At 53.5% G+C, this 13,126-nt stretch overlaps 1 protein-coding gene across 2 annotated transcripts; it reads right to left on the reverse strand.

Moving 5' to 3' along the window:
- Positions 1 to 5,584: 5,584 nt before the first annotated feature.
- VRTN (vertebrae development associated) lies at positions 5,585 to 13,126 on the reverse strand. Of its 2 annotated transcripts, none has more exons than XM_064714118.1 (2): positions 12,998 to 13,126; positions 5,585 to 9,576 (listed from the first exon to the last, which is right to left on the reverse strand). In XM_064714118.1, exon 2 carries the CDS (start codon positions 9,573 to 9,575, stop codon positions 7,548 to 7,550), a length of 2,028 nt encoding a protein of 675 aa, XP_064570188.1. In that variant the 5' UTR covers position 9,576; positions 12,998 to 13,126; the 3' UTR covers positions 5,585 to 7,547. The 2 variants fall into 2 exon arrangements, with proteins under 2 accessions (XP_064570188.1, XP_064570189.1); XM_064714119.1 differs by lacking the exon at positions 12,998 to 13,126 and adding an exon at positions 12,573 to 12,938.

Genomic DNA, 13,126 nt, shown 5'->3' on the forward strand with positions numbered 1-13,126 from the left:
TGGGGGAAAGGAGGAATAAACTCAAGTTCTGGCCTGGCAACATGTCTAGCTCAGAAAGGAGGAATGGAGGGAGCCTGGCAGGTCACTGCTGTGGGAGGTGATGCAGAGGGCAGAAAGTGCAAAGATGATCTTTGTCTACGTAGAGGGGCGGTGACAAAGTGAGATCTCTGGTGGCTGATGAAGGAGACTTTGGGGTCTCTGAGATGGGGATGGAAGAGGGTTGGTGAAACAGTGATGCCAATGCCCATGTCCTGGCTCAGTTTCCCCACCAGTACTACCAGCCTTCATCCTAAGCCAGTGACACTGAGTGACAGATGTGGACAATCACCAGAAAGCCCATTCCCTGCCCCCTTCCCCAAATCTGTGCACAAACACCCCTCTCTTGTTTCACACACTCTGTGGCCTTTGGGTTGCCACGAGTGCCATGACCAGGTGTCCCAGATGCCCTCCTTGCTGTGAGGACAAGAACTTGGGGACCAAGCCAGCCCACTCCCTGGACTGGTTGAACATCCCCTCCATCCCTCCCCTGCCTTGGAGATGCTCCTTGCTCAGCCAGGAGCTCAGAGCAGCACTGTCTGAGGTGTATCAGGACTTGGTTTCTTTTCACAGCATTGGAAAACACATTGTCGCTTGAGCTCCTTCTGTAACCTCCACAGCACCAAGGTGAGCACTTCCTGCAGGCCATTCTCTTCAGAAGCAGCTGAGGACAGGGTGGATGAAGCATTTGAATCCTACCCCCTTCTGCATCCAGCCAGGAAGAAAGCTGCTGAGGAAAGAAGCACCAGCCCCTCAGCACAGATCTGAGTGATCAATACATCTGAGCTGTCACCTGCTCTGCTGCCACTGCTCACCCCTGGCAATGCTGTGGTGTGCCAAAACAGTCTCACTGCCTACAAACAGGAGCTGGGGAGTACTGGTGGGGGATGCTGGGATGGGGCCATGCTGGATCTCACTCCTCTTCCCACAAGGATGGGGTGAGAGGATGGCAAAGGGGGAAGAATATGGTGTGGTTTGTAGGGGACTCAGAACCCCTGTGGGACACTGTCCCCAGCCAATGGGATCCACTAGGACACTCCCACACACCCCCAGCCAACCTGCCCCTCCCTGGGGTCAGCCCCAAGGTGGGTGATGTGGAAACTACCAGAGCAGGATACGGGGTGTCCTTCCTGCTGCACTCCCAGCACCCTCACTCCCTGGGAGGACACAGCCACCACCTGCTCTTCCACCAGCACCCATCGGGGGGTGGGACTGCAGCCATGCTGGTGGAGCAGAAATGCCTTTATTTCACCCCCGTCTCTCATCTGGAGGATGGGGAGGAAAGAGACTTGGGGAAATAAAAGCAGAGTGAGTGCTTTGGCTCACTTAATAGCATAGTGAGTGTTTTCCCTTCACAGTAATCCAGTAAGGAAATAGCTAATTATCTGAGACAGGGCAAATTTTTATTTCTGTCAAAAAAAAAAAAAAAACCTTTAAAAATTATGTAGCAGTGCATCTCTTCACTAGTTTATCTTTTCCTCTTTGCTCCCCAAAAACAGCCTGCAGTGGAGAGAACACGGAGAGGCACAGCCTGTGGCAATGCCATCTCTCCTGGGGCTGGTGAGAGAGGATTTTTGCAGAGAGAAGCCAATTAAGAGCTATTGCTCAGGCAGGCATCAGCTGCTGGGAAATCAGGAGCTTCATTAGCTCTGCTCTCACCACACACACAGGCACCAGCTCACTCTTGCACAGACTCTGGCAGCCACACGTGCCAGAACACACTGCTGGGGTCAAGCTGTCCCCATGGGACAAGAGGACAAGTGCTGTGAGGAGGAGACAGAGCACCAGGAGGGGACACCTTGCTGAGGACAAGGCATGGTCTCCATAGTCACTGGTGAGTGACAGGGCTTGCTGTGATGCCTCTGGAGGAGCTTGGTCAGTGAGGGTGACACAGGAGGGTGTTGGCACCAGCCTCCTCTGCCCATCTATCCCTTGTGGTGCCAAGGGGCTGTACCCAATACAGCCCCCTCTCCACTGCTCCATTCCATGTCCTGCTGGTGTCCAGGCACAGGGACACTTGGGGACCAGGTCTGCAGGTGTGCTGCTCGTCTGAGCCGACCCTGGTTTTGCTCCTGTTGATGTCTGGGATGGATCTCAGAAGCAAAGAAGGTCTTTGCAGAAGAACCACAAATCCCCTTTAGCAGGTGTATGCTGAAGATGCAATTTAAATATTCTCATTGATGGTACTTCAGAAGATTTGGAGACTCAAGACTAACAGGTGTCAGAAGCACCCAGCTTGGGAGTTCCTGGGCCAGACAGAGCCTGTGTCTCCTCACCCAAAATCAGCAGGATCTCCCCTGAGCAGAGAAGCTGGAGCTGCCCCTCCAGCTATGACAGAGAGTGGGATGGGGATGAGGATGGGATGGGGACAGTGTTGGAAGAGCCTCTCTTCTCCCCCCACCCTGCCCATTTCTGTTCAGGAGCTTTTCTGGCTGCAGGGCTGTGCTCAACTTGCTCCCATCCTCTGAAGGCTTCCCAGCAGAAATGCCCCTGCTCTGCAATTGCTCTGTCTACTTTTGAGACACAATGCTTAATCAGTTTGTAATACTTGCAGTATTTGCTGACTTCATTTTTAAATAAATCTTGTTGTTTAATCAAAATGTCAGGCAGGATCAATCCCAGTTTCTCACAGAGGTCAGAGTGCAGACAGAGTGCTGCCTTCTCCTGGCACAGGGAGCTGAGGGACAGCCCAGTGGGCAAGGGGCCCTTCCAGCCATCCAGGCAGGTTCCCTGCCCAGACTCACCCAGTTATGGAAGTGCCTTTCTTCTCAAGCACCTGAGTTTGGCAGGAGTGTGTCCATCCTGCCACAGCTCTCCTACCTTTCCCAGCACTACAGCTACCAAAGTGATGGAAAAGGGATGGGGAGATCAGTAAAGGAAGATGCCAGGGGAGGAGAAATGAAATGCAAATATAAGTGCAGTATCTGCTGAAATGCCATCCTCAAAATGGTATATCAAAATCTAGGCATAGGCACCAAACTCTCGACACTATTAGGCTAGAAAAAGGAAAGGTATGAAAGCACTTTAGGAAGAAAACTATTTTCTCCAAAACTGCAGTATTTTCCAGATGTTGACTGTGCAAAAATAGCCTTACACATCAGGTTACTTGTTTTCTAGAAGAGGAAAGGCTGGAACACTGCATCTGGAACTTGGCCAAACTGCTGGGATGGAGCCATGCCAAGAGTTGTCAGGTGGGGGCTGGTCCAAGAAAGCTAAGACAGGTATTAATGGGCTGTTGATATTTTAGAAGATCAGTTGGGCTGGAGGATAAGACCCTTGAGGATCTATACAACAATTGATCTTCCATATTTTCACTAGCAAGCTGGCATAGGAAAAAGTGTCATTTGCTAATGAGACAAATTAGGAGGGCTCTGAAATACAGAAGAGGAGTAGAGAGACTGGGCTACCTTGAAGGCAGGAGTGGTGGAGATGGGATGAAATGCAGGGAAACACAATGAGGTGTTGCCAGCAGGAATTGCTGCAGCAGGCAGGGAGGTCCTCAGCTGGCAGCAACCAGGGAAAGGCCTGAGCCATTGCTCTAACATGAAAAAGGCAGATCTGGTAATTGGTTCTGTAAAAAAATATTCATGAAGCATAATGGCAGGGCAGTGATGGGCCACAGCTGGACTCCAGAAGACATTTTCAGCCACAGCACATGAGATGAATTTTAATGGAAAGGAGGCAGAGCGAGAGGTAGAAGAACAGGGAACAGTGACAGTGGCTGGCATAACCTGCTGGGACAGAGGCAAATGGTTCCCCACAAATACCCCTGGGGCACAGGAGGAAAAAGATTCTGTTTGAACAACTGAATTGGCTTGGCAGCACTAGTTGCCTGTAGTCGGGACCTATGGAGGGAATTATGCAAGGGACTGGTAAAAATGATCCCTTTTTTTCCTCTCATCTTTTTTCCCCTCCCCACACATATATTCTTGATAATCAATTGCTGCTATGCTTGTCAGCACGCAAGCAGTTCTGAATGGTGGCTCTGGCTCCTCTATCTTCCTGCTGCTGCTACTTCTCTACTCCGATGATCCCAGGGAAGCACAGGAGCTATCCTGTGAAATGCAACCCTTTTGCCACCTTGATGTGCTTTTAAGACCAACACATTGCTCTTTGCACCAACAAACCAGCTGCCTGTGCAAAATCTGGAGGCAAAGCCGTGCTTGAGCTAACATGTATCAGCTAAATGTCCCAAAGCTTTGCTTGGGCACAATCAACTACTCAGCACCTGGGCAGGCTCTGCTGCACTGCACTGCCCACCTCCCACACTCCTCCCAGGGACGAAATGAGATGCCTTAGTGGCAGGGCAGAGGAGAGCCCCAAATGACAGGTAAGCTAAAGGCTGCCCCCTGTGTGCTTTGCAGCCCCCAGCGCCTGCTTTTCAGTCACCTTTTGCATCTTTTCTGGGGTCAGTATTTATAAGCACCTCTCTGTGAAGGAGTTGAGGTGACACCTGAGCTAAAGCTCACTGCCCAGGTGCAAAGGGGCACCGTTCACCACCCAGTGCCTGGCACTGTGATGTGGAGCAGCAGAGCCTGCCCCAAACTCACCTCCCAGCACCAGCCCAGTGTGATAGCAGCAAGACATTCACCAATCAATTCCTACAATTTCCCCCCATTTAAACTGTGCTCAGCCACAAATGACATCAATAATGAACAAGCACTCACCCTCTAGGTGGTGCCAGCTGGCAGTGATCCAACATGGCCAGCTGCCATCAAGGCATAGGCAGGGAAATGAGTATTATTCTCCCCACCATGCCTCACCCAGGCATCCAGCTTAGGGCATGGAAAATATTACACCCGGATCTCTTCATCAGGGCTTCTAAAAATTGTCTTGCAAAGGGTTATGGAGCCCAGTACCCAGAAGAGATTCATCCTGCAGCTGGCCAGGTGTGATGCATGCAGCATTCCCAGTTCAGGGAGAGTTGGGTGGTGTGAAGCAGAAGCCATTCCTTCACCCTGCAGCGTACTGGGCCACACCACAAAGGCTCCCCCAGGCTCTCCTGATGCTCACCTGACCACCACCCCTTGTGCTGTGCCATGCTGACGGATGCCCCAGCCCTGCTGTCAGGCACAGGCTGCCTCAGCCTCATGGCCACCCAAATAGGGCCCATGTTGGCACCAGCCACTACCAGCAAACCCACCCTTCCTGCTGCTTCCCTTGGCTCAGGCATGGCAGAGAACACTCTGGGGGGTGTCTTCCATCCATTTTCACAACTGCTGCCACAACCACCACTGCTGCTGAAAGCAGCTATCTCTAGCCTCCAGCAGTTTGGAGACATAGGTAATCTTTCTGCAGTAATTACCAGCTCAGTCCCTTAGAGGAGTTCATGGATGAGTCCGCCCTGGCAGCTAATTACTTCAATTACTTCCTGACACAGAGCCCAGGGCTCTCTGCAGCAGCACACAGCACTGCTTGGCAGCTCCCTGCTCCTTATGTGCCTCCCTTCCCAAAACAGCAAGTGCCACAGAACCTCTCCTCTAGGACCACAGAGGATGTGCTGGACTGGATGGGCAGTGGTGAGACCCCACCATCACCAAGGACAAGGAGCTAAATGGTTTCTTAGACATGCCCCAGGTCCAGGTTCAACATGGCTGCCCCACCACAGGACAAGCCTGAGCACCCCTTTCTCCTGCCAGGCTGCTGCAGAAGAAAGCTCAACAGAATTTTCTAGCACAGGGCCCCTCTGCCTAGGAGGCTCACAGGGAGTGAAGCCAGACTACTCAGGAACAGGACTGGGCTGCAGCAGCCAGTGACAGGTTCCAGACACCTTAAGGAAAAACAAGTTATTTGTGAGCAGTTTTGGGAGGAGGTGGGGCAGAGCAGGGGGATGGATTTAGGACAGACATACCACGTGTGTTATGGCATCTCCTCTTAACACGGTCACCAAAGCTCCTAATGCCCTGTCAAAGGCCTGAGAGTAAGACAAGAGTCAGTCCTGCTGACCCGGCCTCAGGAGCTGACCTTGTAAATGCAGGGCTTGGGAAGCTCTCCCCACACATCTGTAGGTTGCTCTGAGTTCTGGGAAGCAAGACCAGGTACTGCAGTTGGTGACAGCCAGTGGTACCAGCCAGCCCTAGACATCCTACAGCTTAGTCCTGCACAGCCATGCTGACAGACAGCACAGGAGAACTCACCCACTAAGGGGATGAGGGGTGTGGAGTCAGGCAGAGACCACCTCAGCCTTACACTTCAAGATGCTCACAGGGCAGAGGTACAAGCTGGTGGTTTCAGCCTCCCAGTACACCACCACCACTTCAGGGCACGACCACCACCATCTCAGACATTGTCTGTGCACTCCTGCTGTCACACAGGGCTGGGCACACTGGGTTATCTCCAGCCTTGCATCTGTTCTGGAAAGCAAGCCTTAGGCTCTTACCAGGGAAAGCACAGCTCCAGCCAGGCCTCCAGAGAGGTGACATCAAGCAGCAGACACTCCCCACCAGGAACCAGAAAAGGACCTTCTCAGGAGCAGGCACTGACGTGTGCAGTCTCTCCCGGCACATTCAACAGTTTTAGAAAGCAGAGAGGGAGGGGGAAAAAAAGCCTTGCCCAGAAATCATGCAGTGACAGTGAGAAACCACACAGGACTAGGAGTGGAAGAGTCTTTATTGCTTTGGTTTCTTACAAGTGAGAAATACGCATCCATGTTGCTTGCAGCACAGCACAGGGGATGCAGGGACACTGGGCACACAAGTTGCAGTCTCTCTGCATTCTCCTAGACTTCAGGAAAAAGACCCTAGAAAAGTAGGGTAGCTGCCAGCTGAGAGAATAAAGGTTTGTGTGAAAGGTTATTGCTACAAGACCTGAAAGGTCAGGGACAGCTTCTGCAGAGCCTGCAGAAGACACTGACTCCTGGCTTAGCATTCCCAGCATACAGATTACAGTGAGGACACAAACAAGTCCCCTCAACTACCAGTCTCTTCTCCATCTAGGAAAGATCAGGGCAGCCAGAGGCAGGGACTAAAAGCAAGAGCTTCACTCATCCCAAGTGAAGCTTTTATTCTCCTTAGCTGGGAAAGCCCAAAGATGCTTCTTACATAAAGCTGAGCACTCCCCAAACCTCTCCTCACCTACAGCTGAGCCAGTGCTACTCTGCTCACTGATGAGATGCTAGGTACCTCCATGCTCATCCTGAACATCCACATTACTCATTCAAGCAACTGCCTGGGGCAGAGAGACTTTCACATCCTCCATCTCATGAGGCCCAGCAGCATCCCATGACACTGGCACAGTATTACCTCCCTTGCTCATCCTCTGAGCACAAAGAAAGGAAAATTACCTGGCCCCTCTCCCTTGGGATACTCAATGCCTTTTCCTTCCACTCCTCCAGCCTCTGGCAATAGGCACTATGAGGATGCTCCCATACCTGATTGAACCACACAAAAAAAAAAGAAAGCCAGAGACTAGGAACAAAACAAAACCAAACCAAAACAAAAATCAGTGAGGCCCCAACCCAGGCACTGCACCAGAGAGCCAAAGGGCACACCAGCAGAGGAGCTGTGGCCAGCTCAGGCATCCACCAACGTCAGCCCATCGTGCAGGGCGCGCTTCCACATGTAATAGGTGGAGCGGGCCGTGAGTGGGAAGCGGGCACTGAACTCCTTGTAGGTTGGGAAGGTCTTCGACTCAAAGCGCTGCTGCAGGAACAGCTTGGCCTGTGCCTTGAACTGGGCAGTGGCAATGACATCCATCACAAACATCCGGCTGCTGGCTCTCTCCGACATGGCATAGCCCGAAATGCTGGTGTTGCACGGCACGGCAGGCACTGGCTTATCTATGTGCTTGGTGGCTACTTCCACATGGCACTGAGGTTTGAGGCCTGGCTCTGCTCTTGGAGGTGCCAGGGAAGATACACGGTTCAATGGCAGGCTGGAGCTGCTCCAGGGCAGGCGATGCTGCCAAATGGTTTGGCCACTGCCCTTCCAAAACCAGTAGGCTGTGGAGGAGAGAGATGGATAGCGCAGGCGGTACTTGCAGAACGGCAGCTGCCATTGCTGGACCTGCCTCCTGGCCACGTCTCGCAGCTGCTTTCTCCAGCACAGAGAAGGATGGAGCTGCAGCAGACTCCTGGATGCTGGCCGGTCTCCATTCCGTCTCTTCCTAACAGGCACACCGCTTGGCTTCAGCTGCAGGAATGGCTTTCCTATAGCTAGAGTTTTCTGGTAATCCAAGGGTGACTGGGGGTGTTTGAAGTTGGGGTTCTCCTTGATCGCTTTTCTTCGCCAGTTATAGTAAGTGGACCTGGAGATGCCTGGGAAGCTGCGTTTGAAGCATCTGTAAGGCACCAGAGTGTTCATGGAAATGCATTTCTCCAGGTAGGATTTGGCTCCTTGCATAAAGATTCCTGCTTGAATGGGATCTGGGGAAGTACTTGAGGATTTCAAGCTCCCCTGCGGATTTCTTGGCTCATTCACATCAGCCTTTTTTGGGACAACCCTGTGAAGTTCCTGCAAGCTGTGCGCCTCAGACAGAGCAGAGGTATCACCATTGACCATGCTCTGCATCTCATGCTTCCAGGCATAGTATGTGGATCGGGAGATTTCTGGAAACATTTGTCGGAAGTGCTGGAGGGGGATGACATTGCCCTCCTGAAAGCAGGACTGCAGGAAGTGTTTAGCTGCAAACCTGGCAGCCGCTTTCTGCCGGTGCTCCCGAGACTGGCGCTTCCAGCGGTAGAAGGTGCTCTTGGTAATGCTGTAGCGGTCACGCAGGTTGGAGTAGGTCAGCTGGGGGTCACTGTTCAGCAGCTCAAGGGTCTTCATGGGCTGGACAGGAGGCTCTGGTGAAGGTATTGTGGGTTCCAGCTCCTCCAGGCCAACCACAGCCACAAAATACTGCGCTTTGAAGACCTGCCGGGAGAGCTGCTGCCCCGACCACATGATGTGCAGCGTGGAGGTTCGTGGGCCACACTTCCTGGGCCGGATCAGCCGGTTAAAATAGGGTCGGATCTTCAAGTTGCTCATGGGATAGATGGAGTAGATGTTACACTGCAGTACTGAGGCAAGAGCATAGACGTGCCACATGTTGGCAAAGGTGCCAGGAAAACAGGTAGCTTTGATATCAGCATCAAAGATGGCTTCCAGGATAGCCATGGGGAGGCTGGTCATCTCCGGGGTCTCCTCAGTGCAGAGGGAGTAGCGGGCAGCCTGCAGCATCACTTTGGAATCAATCATGCCATTCAAGTAGTATTGTTTGTGCAGCAGCATCTCCACCACAGTTCGCACCTGCAGCTCCAGGCTGAGGCTGGGGTTGCCCCAGAGCAGCACACTAGCAGCCTCAAAAAGGCGGTTCCCCTCACCCTTGCAAACGAGAGGCAGCATGTTACTTGGGGCATCCTCGGGATAGAGGCTCCTGGCTACCCGGTCAACCTCCAGCTCCTCTTGGAACTGACTGCCACAATAACCAGGCAGGGAGAAGGATGACAAGGTCCTCTCTGCCTCCAGCGCAGCACTGGTGAGGCCCTCCAGACCAAAGCATTCAGTGGCTTCCTGTAGCTCCTGCAGCACAGACTGCACCAGCTGGTGCCTCTGGATCATCCTGAAGGATGGCAAAAATAAAGAAGTCACTGGAGATGAAAATACTGCACACTCCAGACTGGCAGTGACCTGGCCTCCAAGTCCAGCTCCTGCCCAAAGGACAGGATGGGGGAAAAAGGTAGAGGAAAGGCCACCCTGCACATTCCAAGGACAAAGGAGGAAGCCCCAGTCCTCAGCAGGCAGACCCAGGAGTGCAACAGCTCAGCTTGCTCACCAGTGACCTCCTGTGGGCAGCACATACGGCACACAGCCTCCACTTGCCTAAGCGAAACTAAGGATTGACTGCACCCACGGGGTGGGAAGCCAGGTCACCTTCCACCACGGCATACCTGGTTTTGGCCTGGCATCACCCCGACACCGACCTCTCCCTGTAGTGGTTCCATCATTTCCACTTTACTACTCCCCTACAAGCACCCAGAGAGAAGTTTCCCACAAAGGGAAAACATTTGCCATCGCTGCAGGAAAGGACCTGTGACAGAGCCACCCTGCACGGGGCCATGGGTGCACCCGGTTCAAGCACAACAGAAGATGGGGCAAGGAGCTTGCCTTCTTCCTCAGAGCAGGACACTGCAGCTGCACCCATTGCAGGCACCAAAAACTGCCACAGAACCTCGGATGGAAGTGACAGAGCCAAAGCCATGGCTATGGTACCTGAGCCAACACTAGATGTCACTTGCTGCTCAGCCGACACACACCACCGGCAAAGGAGAAGGCACGAAAGGAGGGCTTCTCTTGGATGAGCTACCAGGCAAGAGGCAACCCAAAAGTACAGACAGAGTGCAAGTATTGAGTGGGTACTACAGACTCTTTATGGAGCACTCCTCCCTGCCTGAGCCGGTCCCAGTCTTGTCCTACCTCCCTCTGCATGCCAGAGAGAGGAATGGAATAGAATACGTGGAGCTCATGGAACACAAAGGGTCAAAGCTTTGTGTTTCTACTGGATTCCACATAGGAATCCAAAAGCTTTGTTCAGCTTGTGGAATCCAGTAGTGTCCCCACCACTCCAGGGGCATTCATGATGGCTGCACAGCTCTTAGCTCCAGCTTCATTAGTGAGCCCTCTTCAGCATCCTTTCACAGTCAGACAGCTCAGACCTCTCCCAGCCAGCCTACTCTCCCCCTTTTGGGCCAGTTTTCTCCCAGGGACCACAACACCTCACTCAAGAAGCCAAATCTCCTCCATTTTCTCCTAATCTTCATTCTCATATCACACCTACTATGTACAGCATCACTTTGCAGCTTGCTCAGTTCACAGCCCAGCCGGAGCTCACCTTCTCTCAACACTTCACAGGTATGACTATGCACTCACAGCTCTGTGGGTACATGAGGAACAGCAGAAGCAGGAAAAGCAGCAGCTCTACAGTAAAGCCGATGTCCAGCCAGAACTCTCCCCATTTTCAGCCCTGCTGCAAATATGGTTATTAGTGTTGTCACATCTGTGGCCCCTGGCCATGAACAAACCACATGAGGTGCCACAGAATCACACACACATAAGAGTTCTTCATCACAAGGAGCCTCCGTGCTGCTGCCACTAAGTCTTGCCTTTAATCAGATCACAGGTAATCACCAATTGCATCCCTTCCCCTGCTCCAAACTTCTCCACAATCTCCTGCATGTCAGAGGCCAGAGCGTTCTTACAGCTGCTCCCACAGCTGTAGGGCATCAGTTACTAGAGACAAACACAGGAGAATGCACATAGCTGTGAAGCAGGGAAGATAAACCTGTCCTAAAATCCTGGTCTGAGAAGGTATGGAATTGTCACTTCAGGTCAGATTTGCATTGTTATTTTCCTAGAAGTCTGTAGAAACTTTGACTAAGACTATGTTGAGTGACATGAACTTGAGGAGCTGAAACAAAGGCACAACTCAGGACAACTATAGGGCTGGGAGAGCCCAAGTCCTCCCTCTCTGTGGTCTGTCAAATGCTTTAGGAGCCAGCCACTTCCCCTTGCAACAGCCAAGGTCTGCTGAGCACTGTCCCACCAGAAGAGCCAAGAAAGACAAGACAGATGCCTTTCACCCAGAAGAGGGTGAGGACATAGTTGATATAAACTAGAGAGCATCAGCAACAACCCTGGTATTTCTGTCCTAGTAGGCATTTCTCAGCTCCTTAAGGACTAAGGAAGAGCTGGAGGCACAGCTTAATGGCCATTAATCCTTTTCTTCAGCAATAAATCCACAGCCTCAATGTCACTGTCAGCTCCTGCTTCCCAGAGCAATCCTAAGGCAAAACCCACAGCTGAATCAGCAGCAGGGAACTCCTGGGGCAGGTGGAGAGAGGCTTGAGTAATCAGAAACAGAAGTCAGAAAAGCTGGGGGGCTTGGTTCATGGCCAGATCAAACCCAGCAGCTCTCAGCACAGAGGACCTGATGCAAAGGGAACACTTCTCCCTGCACAGCCCCAGGGAAGCATGCTGAACACGACAGACAAGTGTTCACCAAACCACCTCAGCACCAAGAAGTAACCAAGGGAGCTCTCTGCTGCTGATAAAGGTTTTACCTAACCTGGCCACTTTTGCATTGTAACAGATAAGAAACAGCTGCAGGTCACGTTCCCTCACCTAAACTGATGGGCTGGTGGCATCCAGTAGTGCAAGTTCCCCCAGCCAGTCCCAAAAATGCTCCCACCAGCAGGAATCCAGGAGACTTCAGCCCCAACTGCCCAAGACCCCATGTACCCCAGAGGAGCAGGGCTGTTCATGCACCCCAGCCCGCCTGGGTAAAGCGGCTCACTGCCCAGCCCCAGCTGCGGTTCACACCACCCCAGTGGTACAGGCACTCATTTGAAAGGAGGATATTTGAACCAGCGGGACCGTACGGCAGAAGCACAGAAGTGGTAGCCTCCAGCAGCTGTCTAGGCTAGAAATATCACTGGAGGAGCTCTAGGGGCAAGCAGCAAAGGCAGCAGGATGCCTGCTCCATCTGCCAATATTCATAGATCCACCGAAGTTCATAAATGGGACGTAGCTCACCAGGAGAGGGAAAAGCCTCAGACCCACCTTAACCTAGGCCGAAGCGCTGCAGCCAAGTCCGGCTTCGTCCGCCCCTCGGGCGGGGGCACTGAGCGCTCGGTGCGGGTGGCGCCTGAGGGACACCCCCAGCCCGGCACCCGCGGCTGCTCACACCTCTCCCGAAGGCGGCGGGGGCGGCTCCGTGCGGCTGCCCCGCGACGGGACCGGCCCTGCACCCCGGGTGGGAGCAGAGGCGGCCGCTCCCCTCGCCAGGAGACAAAGGGACACACAGCCCCGGGCCGGGGGAGAGGCCGCCGGTGCCCGGGCAGCCGCCGAGCGGAGACCGAGGGGAGAAGGGGACTGGACGCCCGCCCGCCCGGGGATGGTGCCGCCACAGCGGGACAGCCCGCGGCTTTGGAAGGAATGGCGAGGAGCCGCGGCCCCGACGGCGCCCAGCACGGCTCGGCACTCACCTGACTCCGCGGGTCAAGTCACGCCCAGCCCGCACCCCGGGCCGCCCCGCACCTTTAAGGGCGGCGGCAGGAAGCGGCGCGGAGCCGCGGCCGCCCCGGTGCCAGCCCCGCAGTGACCCCCGGGAGCGG

The sequence above is a fragment of the Zonotrichia leucophrys genome, chromosome 5 (assembly GCF_028769735.1).
Source record: "Zonotrichia leucophrys gambelii isolate GWCS_2022_RI chromosome 5, RI_Zleu_2.0, whole genome shotgun sequence".
NCBI classification, from domain to species: domain Eukaryota; kingdom Metazoa; phylum Chordata; class Aves; order Passeriformes; family Passerellidae; genus Zonotrichia; species Zonotrichia leucophrys.